At 38.1% G+C, this 19992-nt stretch overlaps 1 protein-coding gene across 20 annotated transcripts in view; it reads left to right on the forward strand.

Annotated features, from left to right (window-relative positions):
* The window catches only part of RAD51B (RAD51 paralog B), a 799436-nt gene that overhangs the window by 4260 nt on the left and 775184 nt on the right, over positions 1 to 19992 (forward strand). For 17 of the 20 annotated variants that reach the window (XM_054530766.2, XM_063715901.1, XM_003778325.5 and 14 more), the window contains exons 3-4: positions 1439 to 1552; positions 11078 to 11194. In XM_054530766.2, coding sequence (XP_054386741.2) covers positions 1439 to 1552; positions 11078 to 11194 — 231 coding nt within the window. The remainder of the gene's footprint in view (positions 1 to 1438; positions 1553 to 11077; positions 11195 to 19992) is intronic. The other 3 variants (XM_063715899.1, XM_063715902.1, XM_054530772.2) reach the window with 1 other exon arrangement.

Genomic DNA, 19992 nt, shown 5'->3' on the forward strand with positions numbered 1-19992 from the left:
TCTTGCATTTTTAAGCAAGGTGCTGAAGCAAGTCCTCCTTAGCAGGGTAAATAAGATTTAAAGGTTTTGGTTGGTTGTTTTTGTTCTTTGTTGTTTTTGAGACTAGGTTCTCATGTTGCCCCAGCTGATCTTAAACTCCTGGCCTTAAGCAATCCTCCAGCCTCAACTCCCAGCTAGCTGAGATTACAGGCACACACCACTGTGCCTGGCTAGATTTAAGGTTTTATCTTAGGATTTTATCCTTTTTTTGTTTGTTTGTTTAGAGTCAGTGTCTCACTCTGTTGCCCAGGCTGGAGTACAGTGGTGCCATCTCGGCTCACTGCAACCTCCTCCTCCCCAGTTCAAGTGATTCTCCTGCTTCCACCTCCTGAGTAGCTGGGTTTACAGGCACATGCCACCACGCCTGGCTAATTTTTGGATTTTTAGTAGAAACGGGGTTTCACCATGTTGGCCAGGCTAGTCTCAAATTCCTGATCTCAAGTGATCTGCCTCCCTCAGCCTCCCAAAGTGCTGGCATTACAGACATGAGCCACCATGCCTGGCCTGATTTTATCTTTAATAAGACATGTTCACAGAGCATTCTGCAATTTTTTTTTTTTGAATTGCTTTCTGTGTTAAAGATAACATCGGTTCCTTTGTTATACATTTAATTATTCGCATATTTATACTCGGAAACATTCTTAAAAGTATGAAATTTGTTATTTGATCCTATAGTCAGTTTCATTCTTTTTCAACTATGAAATATTATCTCTGAGTGAACTTCTAGCTTAGAAAGAAACTCTTTCGGCTGGGCACGATGGCTCACACCTGTAATCCCAGCACTTTGGGAGGCCGAGGTGGGCAGATCATGAGGTCAGGAGTTCGAGACCAGCCTGGCTAATAGGTGAAATCCTGTTTCTACTAAAAATGAAAAAAAATTAGCCAGGCATGGTAGTGAGTGCCTGTAGTCCCAGCTACTCAGGAGTCTGAGGCAGTAGAATCGCTTGAACCCGGAAGGTGGAGGTTGCAGTGAGCCGAGATCGTGCCACTGCACTCCAGCCTGGGTGACAGAGCAAAACTCTTGTCTCAAAAAAAAAAAAAAAAGAAAGAAACTCTTTCAACCTGACACTTTCTGGGCATATATTTATACCCAGATTCTTTTTGGCACAAGTGTAGCGCTCATACACACCTGGATTGGATGCTGGTGCTATGTGATATTATTTGGTGTATCCTCTGGTATATGCCAACTAAACAGGATAATTAGAAGATAAGTTTGTGTCATTACAACTTTTAGTTAAGGCATATTTATGGGGAAAATACTACAATGAATGTATAAATCTTTGATCTGCGATAAATTGTACTTTTGTCTACATAGGCAGTATCAATTGAAGGTTTCCTTTTAACTCTAGTATCTTTGTTACACATATATGTTTAAAATACTCTCTTTATGTTTCTTTAGGACTTTTTATGTCTTTCCCCACTGGAGCTTATGAGGGTGACTGGTCTGAGTTATCGAGGTGTCCATGAACTTCTATGTATGGTCAGCAGGGCCTGTGCCCCAAAGATGCAAACGGTATATTTATATTTTATTATGATTTGATTATGAATGATTCCTCATCTCATTAAACATGTTTTTTTAGGGATGAGGCACATGCAGAAATAGAGATGAGTACCTCAAAAATACTGAGTTTTCTACCATAGAAGTTAGTTCTCTAAGGAAAATACATGTGAAATTTTTTTTTTTTCTTTTTTGAGACGCTCTGTTGCCCAGGCTGGAGTGCAGTTGCACGATCTCGGCTCACTGTAGCCTCTGCCTCCTGGGTTCAAGTGATTCTCCTGCCTCAGCCTCCTGAGTAGCTAGGATTACAGGCACGGTGCCACCAAGCCAGCTTATTTTTATATTATTAGTAGAGATGGGATTTCACCTTATTGGCCAGGCTGGTCTCAAACTTCTGACCTCAAGTGATCTGCTCACGTCAAACTCCCAAAGTCCTGGGATTACAGGCGTGAGCCACCGTGCCTAGCCTATATGTGAAAAATTTATGTAGTTTATAAACTCATGGGAGATAATTTCTAAATATAGGAATTAGGGAGCAACAGAAAGTTTTTATTTTTTTTCTGTAGCCAATAGCAGTAGTTCAAAAGATCATCTTTCTCTGATTGATTAGGTAGTATTTGAGGGCCTCATTGTTAACTTATAATCTTAATTTTAGAATGCCCCTTTCTTTGATATACTGACCTTTACCATCATCACTTGCTCTAGATCATAAAGTACACATAATTGTACTTATACTTGCTTATTGATTGTATAAAAGGTAATTAAAAATTTATCCTTTTAAGAAAATTTGAAGTCTTTTACAAAACCCCTCATCAAATTGTGCATTTTTTCAGACTTTTTGTCATGACTGTAGCTTTTCAAAATGTAGATTTGGAGCATGATAGAAATATCTTGTTTTCTCACAGTAAGAGTTTCCTAAAATTCTGTTCAGTGCTTTGCAAATGTATTTATTTATGTGGACTGTAAGTTTCTTACCTTACTACCTTATATTGAAATTTACTGAACACTGAACAATGAAGTACAATTCTCTGAAGAAGGGGAGAAGGAAGGAATGTTAGTGTCATTGGAAACTTCTAAAAACAATGAACAGATATTTGAACAACAGATATTTTCTTTCTTTCTTTTTTTTTTTTGAGATGAGGTCTGGCTCTATTGCTCTGGCTGGGATATAGTGGTATGATCTCGACTCAGTGCAGCCTCTGCCTCCTGGGCTCAGGCCATCCTCCCACCTCAGCCTCCCGAGTGGCTGGGACTGCAGGTGCACACCACCATCCCCAACTAAGTTTTGTGTTTTTTGTAGAGATGGGGTTTTGCCACATAGCCTAGACTGTTCTTGAACTTATGAGCTCAGGTGATCCTCCCGCCTCGGCCTCTCCAAGTGCTGGGATTACAGGCATCAGCCACTGTGCCCGGCCAAACAACAGATATTTTCTTTTGTTCAGATTTAGCTTGTGATCTGAGGAAAATATTTTAAAGACAGGGTAGTCAGAAGGAGAATCAGAATTGGAGTTAGAAATTGGCATTAGTCTTATCTTTATCATTGATTTCATTGCTTGAACAGCTTTCTTTGTTTTATGGGAGAAAACAGAAGTTAAAATACTATGCAATGATTCTGTGACTAGATTCAAATTAACTTATTATTTTGAAGGTTGTAAAGCACCAGAAAAACCTTTAATTTGTCATCTGTCATTCTAATTGGTCAATATCCATGGCATATTTCCCATTAATAAATAGAGAGCATGGTCCCGAAATTCAACTTTAATTTCTACTTCCATCACTACCTTCAGCTGCCATCTTAATACAATTCCAAATACAGTTCAAGAAGCCATCTTTCTCCTATGGTTTACATTCATTCTTGTAGCATTCCTTATATTTCAGCACTGCCTTAAACACTGGCTTAGTTTTTTTTTTTTTTCCAACTTTTATTGTAAGTTCCAGGGTACATGTGCAGGATGGGCAGGTTTGTTACATAGGTAAATGTGTGCCATGGTGGTTTGCTGTACAGATCATCCTATCACCTAGGTATTAAGCTCAGCATCCGTTAGCTATTCTTCCTGAAGCTCTCCCTCTCCCCCACAACCTCCAACAGGCCCCAGTGTGTGTTGTTCCCTTCCATGTGTCCATGTGTTCTCATCGTTCAGCTCCCGCTTATAAGTGAGAACACACAGTTTTTGGTTTTCTGTTCTTGCATTAATTTGCTGAGGATGATGGCTTCCAGCTCCATCCATGTCCCTGCAAAGGACATAATCTCATTCCTTTTTATGGCTGCATAGTATTCCATCGGGTATACGTACCACATTTTCTTTATTCAGTCTATCATTGATGGGCATTTGGGTTGATTTCATGTCTTTGCTATTGTGAATAGTGCTGCAATGAACATATGTGTGCATGTATATTTATAATAGAATGATTTGTATTCCTTTGGGTATATACCCAGTAATGGCATTGCTGGGTCAAATGGTATTTCTGCCTCTAGGTCTTTGAGGAATTGCCACACTGTCTTCCACGATGGTTGAATTAATTTACACTCCCACCAACAGTGTAAAAGCATTCCTGTTAGTCTGCAACCTTGCCAGCATCTGTTGTTTCTTGACTTTTTAGTAATTGCCATTCTGATTGGTGTGAGATGGTATCTCATTGTGGTTTTGATGTGCATTTCTCTAATGATCAGTGATGTTGAGCTCTTTTTTTTTGTTTGTTGGCTGCATGAATGTCTTCTTTTGAAAAGTATCTGTTCGTGTTCTTAGCACACTTTTTAATGGGGTTTTTTTTTTTTTTTTCCTTGTAAATTTGTTTAAGTTCCTTATAGAGTCTGGATATTAGACCTTTGTCAGATGGATAGATCGAAAAAATTTTCTCCCATTTTCTACCATGATAGTTTCTTTTGCTATGCAGAAGCTCTTTAGTTTAATTAGATCCCATTTGTCAATTTTGCTTTTGTTCCAATTGCTTTTGGCATTTTCGTCATGATATCTTTGCTTGTGCCTATGTTCTGAATGGTATTGCCTAGATTTTCTTCTAGGTTTTGTTTTTTTCCCCTATAGTTTTGGGTTTTACATTCAAGTCTTTAATCCATTTTGAGTCAATTGTTGTGTAAAGTATAAGGAAGGGGTCCAGTTTCAGTTTCCTGCATATGGCTAGCCAGTTCTCCCAGCATCATTTGTTAAAGAGGGAATCCTTTCCCCATTGCTTGTTTTTGTCAGGTTTGTTGAAGATCAGATGGTTGTAGGTGTGCGGTCTTACTTCTGAGTTCTTTATTCTGTTCCATTGGTCTATGTGTCTGTTTTTGTATCAGTACCATGCTGTTTTGGTTACTAGAGTCTTGTAGTATAGTTTGAAATTGGGTAGCATGATGCCTGCAGCTTCATTCTTTTTGCTTAGGATTGTCTTGGCTATACAGGCTCCTTTTTGGTTTCATATGAATTTTAAAATAGCTTTTTAAAATTCTATGAAGAATGTCAATGGTAGTTTAATGGGAATAGCATTGAATCTATAAATTACTTTGGGCAATATGGCCATTTTCATGATATTGATTCTTCCTATCCATGAGTGTGGAATGTTTTTCCATTTGTTTGTGTCCTCTCTGATTTCTTGGAGCAGTGGTTTGTAGTTCTCCTTGAAGAGGTCCTTCACGTCCTTTGTTAGCTGTATTGCTAGGTACTTTCTTCTCTTTTTTTTTTTTTTTTTTGAGACAGAGTCTTGCTCTGTCGCCGAGGCTGGAGTGCAGTGGCGCAGTCTCGGCTCACTGCAAGCTCCGCCTCCCGGGTTCACGCCATTCTCCTGCCTCAGCCTCCCGAGTTGCTGGGACTACAGGCGCCCGCCTCCATGCCCGGCTAATTTTTTTGTATTTTTAGTAGAGACGGGGTTTCACCGTGTTAGCCAGGATGGTCTCAATCTCCTGACCTCATGATCCGCTTGCCTCGGCCTCCCAAAGTGCTGGGATTACAGGCGTGAGCCACCGCGCCCGGCCCGGTATTTTATTTTCTTTGTAGCAATTGTAAATGGGAGTTCATTCATAATTTTGCTCTCTGCTTGCCTGTTGTTGGTGCATTGGCTTAGTTTTAGTTCATTTCTTCAGGAAATTTTTTTTTGCTCATTTATTCAATCTTTATTCTTTTGACCTGTATTTACTGAATGTCAAGCATGTATTAGGTACTTTGTCAGGCACTGAGGCTATCATGGTGAACAAGTTTATACAGTCCAGCCCTCTTGTAGTTTACAGTCTAGTGGGGGAAGCCAGACATGAAAATATTAATTCAGAAATAATTAGTTAATTATAATAGTGCTAAATCCTATCAAGGAAAAGCATAAGGGACTTTGAAACTTTATGATAAGGGACATTACTTAGTTTGGAGGTCAGGATGGCCCTTCCAAGGAAGCAATACTTTAGCTAAAACATGAAAGATGAATTGGTGAGAGATAGGCAAAGGAGCTGGGAAGGGAAATGGGCAGGGAAGAGTTATTGGGCATTGGGTATAACAGATGCAAAGGCCCTGGGAAGAGAAGGAGAATGGGGCTTGCATGAGTGGAACATAACAGCGAAGAAGAGAGTGGTAAGAGATGAAGCCAGAGAAGTAAGCAGCAGTCAGATTATTAGGCTTTGATTTGGACTTTATTCCAAGAGCAATGGAAACTCATAAAAGGGTATACTGTAATGTGTGTATTAAAAAAAATCAGTCTTGGACATGGACAAGTGATTGAAAAGAAGCAAGAAAATATTCATGAAGATTAGTTAGGTACCTATTACTGTATTCCAAACAAAAAGTGATGGTGACTTATATTATTAATGCAGACTTATATTATTGTGTTGATTAATATGAGAGATATTTAGGAGGGATAATTATTTAGGAGGGATAATTTTTTTTTTTCAGATAGAGTCTCGCTCTATTGCCCAGGCTGGAGTGCAGTGGTGCGATCTTGGCTCACTGCAGTCTCCACCTTCTGGGTTCCAGCAATTCTTGTGCCTAAGTCTCCTCAGTAGCTGGGACTACAGACACGCACCATCACACCCGGCTAATTTTTGTATTTTTAGTAGAGATGGGGTTTTGCCATTGTCCAGGCTGGTCTCAAACTGCTGGCCTCAAGCAATCCACCCACCTCAGCCTCCCAATGTGCCGGGATTACAGATGTGAGCCACTGTGCTGAGCCTAGGAGAGAGAATTAATGGGATTTGGTGATTGTTTGGCTGAGGTGGTGGTGAAGTATAGCAAAATGTCAGAGATGATTCCCTGACTTTTGCTTTGAGAAACTGAGTGGTACCATTTCCTGAGATCAGGAATACTGGAAGAGGAGCAGGTTTGAGGGAGGCAGATCATACATTCAATTTAGTACTTGTGTAATTTTTTTTTTTTTTTTTGAGATGGAGTTTTGCTCTTGTCACCCAGGCTGGAGTGCAATGGCGAGATCTTGGCTCAGGCTCCCAGGTTCAAGTGATTCTCCTGCGTTAGCCTCCCGAGTAGCTGAGATTACAGGCACCCACCACCATGCCCAGTTAATTTTTTATATTTTTAGTAGAGACAGGGTTTCAGCATGTTGGCCAGGCTGGTCTCGAACTCATGACCTCAGGTGATCCACCTGCCTCAGCCTCCCAAAGTGCTGGGATTACAGGCGTGAACCACCACCCCCGGCCAGTACTTGTCTAATTTAAGATGTTTATAAAACATTTAGTGAAGATGGGAAGTAGGCAGTTAAATATATGGACCTGGACCTTGAAGGCGAGGCATGCACGTGGGAGTCATTGGTGTAAATATGATAGTTAAAGCTATCGGAATGGATGAGTGATTGCCTATAAAGTGCATACAGTAAGACGATAAGTGTACTTAGCCTGAAACCTGAGTGATGCCAACAGTTACAGGTCAGATTAGATGATAATGAGTCTGAGAAGAAGCAGCCACCAAAGTAGAAGAAAAATTGATAGTGTCATATCACAAAACTCTTCTTTGTCTCATTTATATACATACTACTTTTCTGAAGTTTTGTTCTGTTAGTTCATTTTATTCCTTTTTTTGAGACGGAGTTTTGCTCTTGTTGCCCAGGCTGGAGTGCAGTGGCACGATCTTGGCTCACTGCAACCTCCACCTCCCGGGTTCAAGTGATGATCCTGCCTCAGCCTCCTGAGTAGCTGGGATTACAGGCATGTGCTACCATGCCCGGCTAATTTATTTTTTTTTGTATTTTTAGTAGAAATGGGGTTTCTCCATGTTCGTCAGGCTGGTCTTGAACTCTCGACCTCAGGTGATATGCCCGCCTCGGCCTCCCAAAATGCTGGGATTACAGGCGTGAGCCACCGCGGCCAGCCGATTATTCTTTTTTTGACTTACCGAATCTATTATTCTAGAAATTACACTTAAAATTGCAAGTGAAGTGCTTTAATTTTGACAGATTGGGCTGCCTTTGCATGTTTGAGAAAGTATCCCCACATGCGTCCACGTTGCCTGATGATAGGTTATAGACAAAAATGTCTATGTAAGGATGCCGACTAAAATATTTCTTATATCAAAAAATTGGAAACAATAATAATAGTAAGGAAGGAGATAAATTGTATTACATTTATGTTAGGGAATATTACGTAGGCACTAAAATCTTTGAAAAATATTTATTTATGTATTTATTTTTATAGAGACAGGGTCTTGCTGTGATGCCCAGGCTGGTCTTGAAATCCTGGCTGCAAGTGATCCTCCTGCCTTAGCCTCCCAAAGTGCTGGGATTACAGGCATGAGCCATCATGCCCAGCCAATAATTTTTAATAACAGGAGAAATGCCCAGGATATAAATGCTTAGTGAAAAAAGCAGGCTACAAAATTGTATATAGTATACATGCCAATTTTATTAAAATGACCGTTATAAAGGTATTTGGTGTATATTGTTAATAATGGTTATCTCAGGATTGTGGAATTTTTTACTGACTTCTGTTTTCTTTAACTTTTTTTTTTTCTTTCCAAATTTGCTTTAGGTAAGTTATGTTCTTTAGGAAAAAAGCAACAACAGTTCTTGTTTGTCCCCTTGCAGTAATATCTGGCAAATCTCTAAGTCTCAGTATTTTTACCATTTGCGAAATGGAGATAATTATACCTGTGTGTAAATGAAATAATGTATGTAAAGTACTTAATACAGCACATAGTAGACGTGCAACAAATGTTCATTAGCTTCCTATCCTTGCCTTTTCCTTACTGTTCGTGATTCCTGAAACGCAGCAATATCTAAGAGGGGCTGATGTTATTTGCTCCATATCCTAGCATAGCGATTGGACAGTGCTCTGGAGCAGGCAAAACTAAACTGAAATGTAAAGCAGACCATTAACAAAGGGAGGTTGTCAAAAGCCCTTAAAAGAATAAAAGGAACATTAGAAAATAAACATCTTTTAAAAATCAGGTAAAATTTTAATAGTCCAGAAGATTAATAAAAGTAATTTAGAAAACAATTTTCCTTATAGAGTATTAACTTTTGTAGTTCTAAATACATCCGAATGATCAAAACCAACAAATGAAATCACCAGAATTCTTTGTATAATTTCTTGTGGACAAACACAACACCAAGGATAAGAAAGGAGAATTTCGGGCCAGGTGCAGTGGCTCACACCTGTAATCCCAGCACTTTGGGAGGCCGAGGCGGTCAGGTCACTTGAGGGCGGGAGTTCGAGACCAGCCTGGCCAACATGGCAAAACCCCATCTCTACTAAAAATGCAAAAATTAGCCGGGTATGGTGGCAGGCACCTGTAATCCCAGTTACTTGGGAGGCTGAGGCAGGAGAATTGCTTTAACCCAGGAAGTGGAGGTTGTAGTGAGCTGAGATCGCATCACTGCACTCCAGCCCGGGTGACAGAGTGAGACTCTGTCTTGAACAAAGAAAAGGAGAATTTCAGAACTGTATTATATTGGAAAAACTTCAGATATGTAGTGTTTCTCCCCTTGTTCACAGGGAATATGTTTCAAGACCCTCAGTGGATGTTTGAAAATTTGGATAGTACTGAACTATATGTATACTACGTTTTTTGGATCTGATAACTGAGATGATAACTGAGATACTGACTAATGGGCAGGGAGTGTCTACGGTGTGTATACACTTGGCAAAGGGATGATTCACATCCAGGTGGGATGATGTGAGATTTCACCATGCTACTCAGAGCTGTGTGCAATTTAAAACTTACGAATTATTTCTGGAATTATCCATTTAATATTTTCAGATCAATGTTGACCAGGGGTAACTGAAACATGGGAAGTGAAACCGTGGATAAGGGGGACTGTTGTACTGTGTACCTGGCTTTAGATATAGTTGCTAGTACCAAAAGTTTTTATCCCCACTACTGTTACCTTCTTCTAGCTACCATTATTTTTCTTTGGAATGACTGTAATGTCTTCCTGACAGATCTCCCAGCTTCAAGCTGTTCTTCACAAACTAATCTGAGTATGTCTTTGAAATTATAATTTGTTGTATTAGTTTCCTGTGGCAGTTCTAATACAAATCACACCCTGGGTGGCTTCAGACAACAGAAATTTATTCTCTTACAGTTTTGGAGTTCAGAGGTTCAAAATTAAGGTGTAGGCAGAGCTGCATTCTCTCCAGAGGTTCTAGGGGATTATCCGTTCCTTTCCTCTTTCAGCTTTTGGTGGCCATTAGCATTCCTTGGCTTGTGGCTGCTTCTCTCTCTATACCATCTTCACATAACCTTTTCCTGTGTGTATTGAATTCCCTCTGCCTCTCTTTTATTAGTGTGGGTATTTAGGGTCCATCTGGATAATCCATGATTATCCCTTCATCTCAAGGTCTTTAAGTTAATCACATCTGCAAACACCCATTTTGCAAATAATGTAATATTCACAGACAGGTTCTGGAGATTTGATTTGGATATCCAGGGGTGGGGATGGGGGGTCATTTCTCAGCCTATCACACCTTCCTTCACACTGTTCTTCACAAACGAACCCAAGTTTGAAATAACTTGTTCATGCCACTCCTTTTTGCATCTTCAACAGGGCTGTTTATGGTTAGGCCCCTACTTACTTCTCTAGCCTCATTGCTTGCTGTGCTGCACCCACACTCCATCTTTCAGCCATTCTAAATGAACTGTATATTTACAGTTTGTGTTAGTCCCTGTTTCCTCTCTTGCTTCTTGACCTTTCTTTGTACATTTTGTCCTCTTTGGCAGGAATAGTCACATTTCCTTTGCTTACCTAACAGCTCTTTCAGATTTTAGCTCAGGCATCCAGCAATTCCATTAAGTTTCCAAAATCTGTATCAGTTATACTTTCCCTATTACAATATCTCTTATTAATTGTGTTGTAATTGCCTGGTTTCTAGTCCTAATTTCATAGTCCCTGGTTGACTTCACAAGACTGTGAGGGCAGCGTCTCTTTCTGTTAGGTCATATCCCCGTAATCTAGCACAGTCCCTGGCACAGAGTAAATATTTGTTGAACAAATAAATAATAGAAGGGAAAAGGATGGATTAGGGTTAAAGTTGCTAAAATTTAGAGAATTAAAGTTGGTTTATGTTTTTGAATATATATAGAGGTTGAAAAAAAACTTAATCATTTTCTTGTTCAGGCTTATGGGATAAAAGCACAAAGGGCTGCTGATTTCTCACCAGCGTTCTTATCTACTACCCTTTCTGCTTTGGACGAAGCCCTGCATGGTGGTGTGGCTTGTGGATCCCTCACAGAGGTAAAGGAAAAATTTTTCATACCTTCTTCCATTGACCTATAATCTTCAGAGCTAGGGAAAAAGTTTAGTTAAAAAACATAAATTATTTCTGGAACAGTAATCTGAAATAAATTATAAGTACTTCAAGGATATGGTTCTCCACTCAGTACTTAGTGTGGTTGTTCTGCAAACAGAGATGTTAAAAACAAAATCCTTGCTGACTGATTAAAATCTACTTAGGTTGCTATTTCATTGAATTAACTTAGAAAGTGATAAATATTGCTGGGTGTGTTTATATATGTGTTTTATATATAATGCATACGTATATGTTATATATACATATATACATGCATACATATATTTATATGTACACACATGTCACATATGTAATATATACACATGTCATATATGTAATATGTATGCATGTAAATAACATTATACATTTTTTATATATGATTATATCATGCCTATAATCCCAGCACTTTGAGCAACAAGGCAAGACCCTGTCTTTACCCAAAAAAAAAAAAAAAACGAAAAAACAAACAAACCAGAAACCATTTAGCCATATGTGGTGGTGCATGCTTATGGTCCTAGCTACTCAGGAGGCTGACCTTGAGCCAGGGAGGTCAAGGCTGCAGTGAGCTATGGTCACACCACTGCATTCCAGCCTGGGTGACAGAGCAAGACCCTGTCTCAAAAAAAAGAAAGTGGTAAATATTATGAAATAATATTATGAAACAATTGGGGGAATTAAAAAAGGATCACTCCTTATAAATTAGGAAGGACAATTTAAACTTTTATTAACATATGGAAAAATTATAGTATTAAACTAAAGTGAGCTGTTTTTACTTTCTGTTATAGATAAAATTTCTTCTAGGAAGTGATAGGTTATTGGATTAGTTAATACTGTTGCATAACAAATTATCCCAAAACTAAGTGGCTTAAAACAATAAACATTGGTTATTTCTTAGTTTCTTTGCGAGTGGCTTAGCTCAGCATTGTTGGTGAGGGATGCAGTCATCTGAAGCTTGGTAGGGGCTGTAGGATCTGTTTCTGAGGGGCCCACTTACATGACTGGCAAATGAGTGCTGGTGGTTGGCAGGAGGCCACAGTGCTTCCCCAGGTAGGCTCTCCACAGGCTTCTTGAGTCTTATGACATGATGGCTGACTTCTCCCAGGTGAGTGGTCTCGAAGAAGGCAAGATGGAAGTGGTGATATCTTTGGCAACCTCGCTGTGGAAGTTACACACCACTACTTCTGCCACTTTTCGTCATTAGAAGTGAGTCATTAAGTCAAGCCTACATTTAAGGAAAGGGAAATTAGCCTCTACTTTTTTTTTTTTTTTTTTGAGACAGAGTCTTGCTCTGTTGCCCAGGCTGAAGTGCAGTGGCACAATCTTGGCTTACTGCAACCTCTGCCTCCCAGGTTCAGGTGAGTAGCTGGGATTGCAGGCACACATCACCATACCTGGCTAATTTTTTGTATTTTTACTAGAGATGGGGCTTCACCATGTTGTCCAGGCTAGTCTCGAACTCCTGACCTCAGGTGATCCACCCATCTGGGCCTCCCAAAGTGCTGGGATTACAGGTGTGAGCCACTACACCTGGCCAACCTTTTGAAGGAAGAAGTGTCAGGAATTTGAGGGCATTTTAAAGCCACTGCAGTTATTTTCCTTGAAAACTGCTTGCAATGTGGTGACTTGATAGACAATGTTTATCAGTGCACTCCTGAGGACCTCTTGCTTGAAAGTTCTAGGGGCATAAATACTTTCAGGAAACTTCTAAACAAGAACAGATTATTTTCTTACATTCTGATAGTCATAATTTGACTGGATTTTTTTTCCTTGGAGATAGAGACCCTGTTTTAGGTACTATATTTTATTTCCTGTCTTCCAAGAGAGATTTAAAGATTTATATGAAGTACGCCTAGCAGATGCCTATTAAATAGTTGGTAAATAAACGAGTGAATTTGTTATTAATAAAAATGCACACACACACACACACACACACACACACACACACACACACACACACACACACACACACACACACACACACACACACACACACACACACACACACACACACACACACACACACACACACACACACACACACACACCCCTTCTTTTGGAATATACTGCCACCAGGTGGTGCCAGAATCATATGATTTTACATAAACTTTTTGGGCTGAAGTTCCACTTGCTTAAATGAGGTTTATTACAATGTGATCCACAGTCGTAAACTTACTTATTTAAATAGCAAAAACATTGAACTTAAGGAAGATTAACTGGGAAATTCTTTTTACTTTTTAAATTTTAGAATAATTTTTAATACTTTTTCACTTAGCTTTTATTAATTATTTTTTAAAATCCAAACAGAAGTTACAAGCCTTTTAGGTGTTTTGTTGTTATCTAATTGGCTGACTTGGAATAGGAATATAAATACTTTGACTCTTTAGTGGGGGCAAATTCTCTCCTTTCTATTCTAGCTACAGGTAGCTTCTTCAATCTTTTTTGTTTTTTGTTTTTCAACTGAGTACAGGGAGTATATCAATTTATCTTCAAACAAAGAGTTTTTTTTTGCTTTTATTACAATTTTTAATTGATACAATAATTGTATATATTTATGGGGTACAGTTTGATATTTTGATATGTGTGTACAATGTATAATGATCAAATCAGGGTAATCGGCATATCCATCACTTCAAGCATTTATCATTTTTTTTGTGTGTTGGGAACATCCAAAAGCCCCTCTTCTAGCTATTTGAAAATATATAATAAATTGTTGTAAATTATAGTTTCCCTAAAGTGCTATAGAAAACTAAGACTTATTCCTCCTATCTTGCTATAATTTATAACTGCTAACCAACCTTTCGCTGTCTCCCTCTAACCATCTCAGCCTCTAGTAACCACTATTCTACTCTCCACTTCTATGAGATCAATTTTTTTAGCTTCTACATATGAGTGAGAACATACAAGGTTTGTCTTTCTGTGTCTGACATTTTACTCAACATAATGACCTTCAATTCCATCCATGTTGTTGCAGATGACGGAATCTCATTCTTTTTTATGGCTGAAATAGTACTCCATTGCGTGTATGTACCACATACTTATCCATTTGTCTGTTGATGGACACTTAGGTTGATTCCATCTCTTGGGTACTGTGAATAGTGCTGCAATAAAAATGGGAGTGTAGATTGACATACTGATTTCATACTGTGTATCATACATGCACATGCACATACACACATGTGGAGGTAAGAGAGAGCTAGCAAAACGATAAAGTAAATTGGGCAAAATGTTAACAGTGGGTGGATGTGGGAAAAGAATGCATATATATATTCTGTATTTTGTTTTTATTTATTTTTAATTTATTTTTATTTTAAATTAAAAAAAAAGATACATGGTCTAGCTGTGTCACCTAGGCTGGAGTGCAGTGGCACAACCATAGCTCACTGCAGCTTCAAACTCCTGGGCTGAAATGATCCTCCTTCCTCAGCCTCCCAAGTAGCTAGGACTACAGGTGTGCACCACCATGCCTGGCTAATTTTTTAAATCTTTTGTAGAGAGGAGGGCTTGCTATGTTGCCCAGACTGGTCTTGAACTCCTGACCTCAAGTGATCCCTTCTGCCCTGGCCTCCCAAAGTGTTGGGGTTACAGGTGTGAGCTACTGCGCCTGGCCTTCTGTTTTTATTAATACCATTTTCCTGTAAGTTTAAAATTATTTCTAGATAAAAAAGTAAAAAAAAGAACCTGTGATGTTTGCTGTAAGTAGATATCCTTGATCAGAAATAAGGAACTGTCCTTCATTTCCTAGCTAAAATACTAATTTGGTGTTACATTTTATCAAAAACTTTTTTTCTGCATTGATTGAAATGATTGTATTATTTCTTCTTTGGTCTAATAGCGTGGTGAGAAACATTTAACAGATTTTTCTGATGTTAAACTACTATTGCATTTTTGGAACAAGTTCAAGTTGGTCATGATATATTATCTTTTTTTATAAACTGTTGGATTCAGTTTGTTAATATTTAAGATTTTTCAATATTTAGGATGGATATTGAGCTGTAATTTTCCTTTTAGTAGTGTCTTTGTCTGAATTAGTATTTATCTTATACTAGTTTGGTAGAATGGATTATGGAATATCTCTTTTTTTAATATTCTGCAATAGTTTGCATATGATGGGAATTATTTGTTCCTTGAAGATTTGGTAGAACTTTTCTGAAAAATTGTCTGGTCTTGATATTTTTCATTCTGAGAAGATTTTTTAAAAATTCAATTCCTTTAATGATTATAGGACTAATCAGGTTTTCTATTTCTTCTTGATTAGTTTCAGTGAATGAGATTTTTAGGAATTTGTCCATTTTCTTTATGTTTTCAAATTTATTATAATAAAGTTATTCATTATAATCTTCCAGCTCTTAAATCTGGTTTTACATGTGGTTTTTGTCCCCCTTTCCATTTCTGATATTACTTACTTTGTTTTATTTCTCCCTCTCTTTTAAAAAAAATCTTGTCAGAAGTTTGAGTATGTATGTCATCGTTTTAAAGAACTCTGCATTTTGTTGTTCTTTGTTGGTCCTCTCTATTATTTCTTCATCTTCTACCTCCTTTATTTCTGCCATTTTCTTATTATCTCCTTTTATTTAATTTTTTTGTGGGGTTATTCTTTTTTTCTAACTTCTTAAATTAGATATTTAATCTATTAATTTTCAGTTTTTCTTTTTACTCTGACCTTTTAAGACTGAATTTTTCTTGAAGTATTCTATTTTGATATATAGTATTTACATTCTGTTCTAAAAGTATTTAAACATTCCCATCACAATTGCTTCTTTGACTCATGTATCATTTGGAATTTTAAAATATCGAAATTACTTAATTAAAAATATTTATTTTAATTACATTATTAATCTAATTGCATTTTTGTCAGATAACTTTGCATGATATTGATTCTTTGAAGTTCCCTGAGACATCTTTTAAGGTTAAATATGTGATCAACTTTGATAAATGTTGCACGTGTGCTTGAAAAGAATGATTATTCTCTAATAATTGGGTGCCCTATCTTATTTTAGGTTCAGGGGGTATATGTACAGGTTTGTTACATTGGTATATTGCGTGATGCTGAGGTTTGGGGTACGATTTATACCATCTCTCAGGTACTGAACATAGTCCCCAATAGGTAGTTTTTTTAGCCTTTTTCCCTGCTCCCTTCTTCCTCCTTCTAATAATCTCCAGTGTTGATTGTTCCCATCTTTGTGTCCATGTATACCCAATATTTAGCTCCCACTTATAAGTGAGAACATGCAGTCTTTGGTTTTCTGTTCCTGTGTTAATTCACTTAGGATAATGACCAAGAGCTGCATCCATGTTGCTGCAAAGGACATGATTTTGTTCTTTTTATGGCTGTGTAGTAGTCCATGGTATATATTTACCACATTTTCTTTATCTACTCTACCACGGATGGGCACTTAGGTTGATTCCATGTCTTTGCTATTGTGGATACTGTGGCAGTGAACATACTAGTGCATATGTCTTTTTGGTAGAGTGATTTATTTTCCTTTGGGTATATATCCAGCAATGAGATTGCTGGGTCAAATGGTAGCTCTGTTTTAAGTTCTTTGGGAGATCTCCAAACTCCTTTTCACAGTGGTTGAACTAATTTATATTTCCACCTACAGTGTATAAGCATTCCATTTTCTCTGCTGCCTTGCCAGCATTTATTATTTTTTGACTTTTTTTTTTTTTTTTTTTTGGGACAGAGTCTCATTCTGTTGCCCAGGCTGGAGGGCAGTGGCACTTTCGGCTCACTGCATCCTCTGCCTCCCAGGTTCAAGCGATTCTCGTGCCTCAGCCTCCTGAGTAGCTGGGATTACAGGTGTCTGCCACCATGCCCAGCTAATTTTTCTTTTTATTTTTTAGTAGAGATGGGGTTTCACCATGTTGGCCAGGCTGGTCTCAAACTCCTGGCCTCAAATGATCCGCCCACCTCAGCCTCCCAAATTGCTGAGATTATAGGCATGAGCCACTGTGCCTGGCCATTTTGACTTCTTAATAATAGCCATTCTGGCTGGTGTGAGATGGTATCTCATTGTGGTTTTGATTTGCATTTCTCTAATGATTAGGGATGTTGAGCATTTTTTCATATATTTGATGGCCACGTGTATGTCTTCTTTTGAGAAGTGTCTGTTCATGTCCTTTGCCCACTTTTAATGGGGTCGTTTTTTGCTTGTTGATTTGTTTAAGTTCCTTATAGAATCTGGATATTAGACCTTTGTCACATGCCTAGTTTGTGAATACTTTCTCCTATTCTGTAGGGTGTCCATTTATTCTGTTGATAGTTTCTTTTGCTGTGCAGAAGCTCTTTAGTTAGGTACCACTTGACAATTTTTGTTTCTGTTAGAATATTTTTCAGGTCTTAGCCATTAGTTCTTTGCCAAGGCTGATGTCCAGAATGGATTTTCCTTGGTTTTCTTCTAGGATTTTTATGGATTGGGTCTTACATTTAAATTGTTGATCCATCTTGAGTTAATTTTTGTATATGATAAAAGGTAGGGGTCCAGTTTAATTATTCTGCATATGGCTAGCTGGTAATCTCAGTAGCATTTGTTGAATAGGGAGTCCTTTCCCCATTTTTTATTTTTGTTGACTTTGTCAAAGATCAGAGGTTGTAAGTGTGTGGTTTCATTTCTGGGTTCTCTATTCTGTTCCATTGACCACTGTGTCTGTTTTTGTACTAGTACCATGCCGTTTTGGTTGCTATAGTTTGAAGTCAGGTAGTGTGATGCCTCTAGCTTTGTTCTCTTTGCTTAGGATTGCTTTGGCTTTTCAGACTCTAACTTCCCATATGAATGTTAGAATAGTTTTTTCTAACTCTGTGAAATGACATTGGTAATTTGAATCTGTACATTGCTTTGGGAAATATGCCATTTTAACGGTATTGATTCTTCAAATCCCTGAATATGGAATGTTTTTTCATTTGTTTGTATCATCTATGATTTCTTGTAGCAGTGTTTTGTAGTTCTCCTTCCAGAGATCATTCACCTCCTTGGTTAGATGTATTCCTAGATATTTTATTTTTTTGTGTAGCTATTGTAAATGGGATTATATTTTTGACTTGGCTCTCAGCTGGAATGTTATTGGTGTATAGAAAAGCCACTGATTTTTGTGCATTGATTTTGTAGCCTTCAACTTTACTAAAGTCATTTATCAGTTCTGGGAGCCTTTTGGAGCAGTCTTTAGGGTTTTCTAGGTATAGAATCATATTGTCAGTGAAGAGAGATGATTTTACTTTTTCTTTTTCTATTTTGATGCCTTTTATTTCTTTCCTTTTTTTTTTTCCTTTTTGAGATGAAGTCTCACTCTGTCACCTAGGCTGGAGTGCAGTGGCACGATCTTGGTTCACTGCAACCTCACCTCCTCACCTTCTCTTGTCTCAGCCTTTCAAGTAGCTGGGACTATAGGCTTGCACCACCACTCCCAGCTAATTTTTATATTTTTAGTAGAGATGGGGTTTCACCATATTGGCCAAGCTGGTCTTGAACTCCTGACCTCAAGTGATCTGCCCGTCTAGGCCTCCCAAAATTCTGGGATTACAGGCATGTGCCACCGTGCCCAGCCTTATTTCTTTCTCTTGCCTGATTGCTCTGGCTAGGACTTCCTGTACTATGTTGAATAGGAGTGGTGAGACTGGGCATCCTTGTCTTGTTCTAGTTTTCCCAGATTTTGCCTGTTTAGAATGATGTTGGCTGTGAATTTGTCATAAATGGGTCTTAGTATTTTGAGGTATGTTCATTTCGATGCCTAGTCTGTTGAGGGTTTTTATCATGAAGGGGTGTTGGATTATGTTGACAGCTTTTTCTGTGTCTATGGAGATGATCATATGGTTTTTGCTTTAAATCTGTTTATGTTGTGAATAACATTTATTGATTTGCATATGTTGAACTAGCCCTGCATCTCAGGAATAAAGCTTACTTAATCATGATGTATTAACTTTTTGATGTGTTGCTGGATTCAGTTTGCTCATATTTTCTTGCAGATTTTTGCATCCATGTTCATCAGTGATATTGACCTGACGCTTTCTTTTTTTAAAAAATTTTATTATTATTATACTTTAAGTTTTAGGGTACATGTGCACAACGTGCAGGTTTGTTACATATGTATACATGTGCCATGTTGGTGTGCTGCACCCATTAACTCGTCATTTAGCATTAGGTATATCTCCTAATGCTATCCCTCCCCCCTCGCCCACAATACTTTCTTTTACATTGTGTCTCTGCCAGATTTTGGTGTCAGGCTGATACTGGTCTTATAGAATGAGTTATTGAGGAGTCCCTCTTTCTCAGTTTTTTGGAACATTGTCAGTAGGAATGGTATAAGCGCTTCTTTATACATCTGGTAGAATTAGGCCGTGAACATGTCTGGTCCTGGGATTTTTCTGCTTGGTAGGCTTTTTGTTACTTAATTCAATTTCGGACCTCATTATTGGTCTGTTCGTTAGTTTAATTTCTTTCTGGTTCAATCTTGGGAGGTTGCATGTTTCCAGGAATTTATGCATTTCTTCTAGGTTTTCTAGTTGGTGTACATAGAGGTGTTTGTAGTAGTTCTCTGAGGGTTTTTTGTATTTCTGTGGGGTCGATGGAATATCACCTTTGTCATTTCTGATTGTTTATTTGGATCTTTTTTTTTTCTTATTAGTCTAGCTAGCAGTATATCTTATATATTCTTTCAAGGAACAAACTCCTTGATTCTTTGATCTTTTTAATTATTATTATTATTTTTTTTGCATCTCAGTGTTGTTCAGTTCAGCTCTGATTTTGGT

Source organism: Pongo abelii, chromosome 15 (assembly GCF_028885655.2).
Source record: "Pongo abelii isolate AG06213 chromosome 15, NHGRI_mPonAbe1-v2.0_pri, whole genome shotgun sequence".
Classification (NCBI taxonomy): Eukaryota; Metazoa; Chordata; class Mammalia; order Primates; family Hominidae; genus Pongo; species Pongo abelii.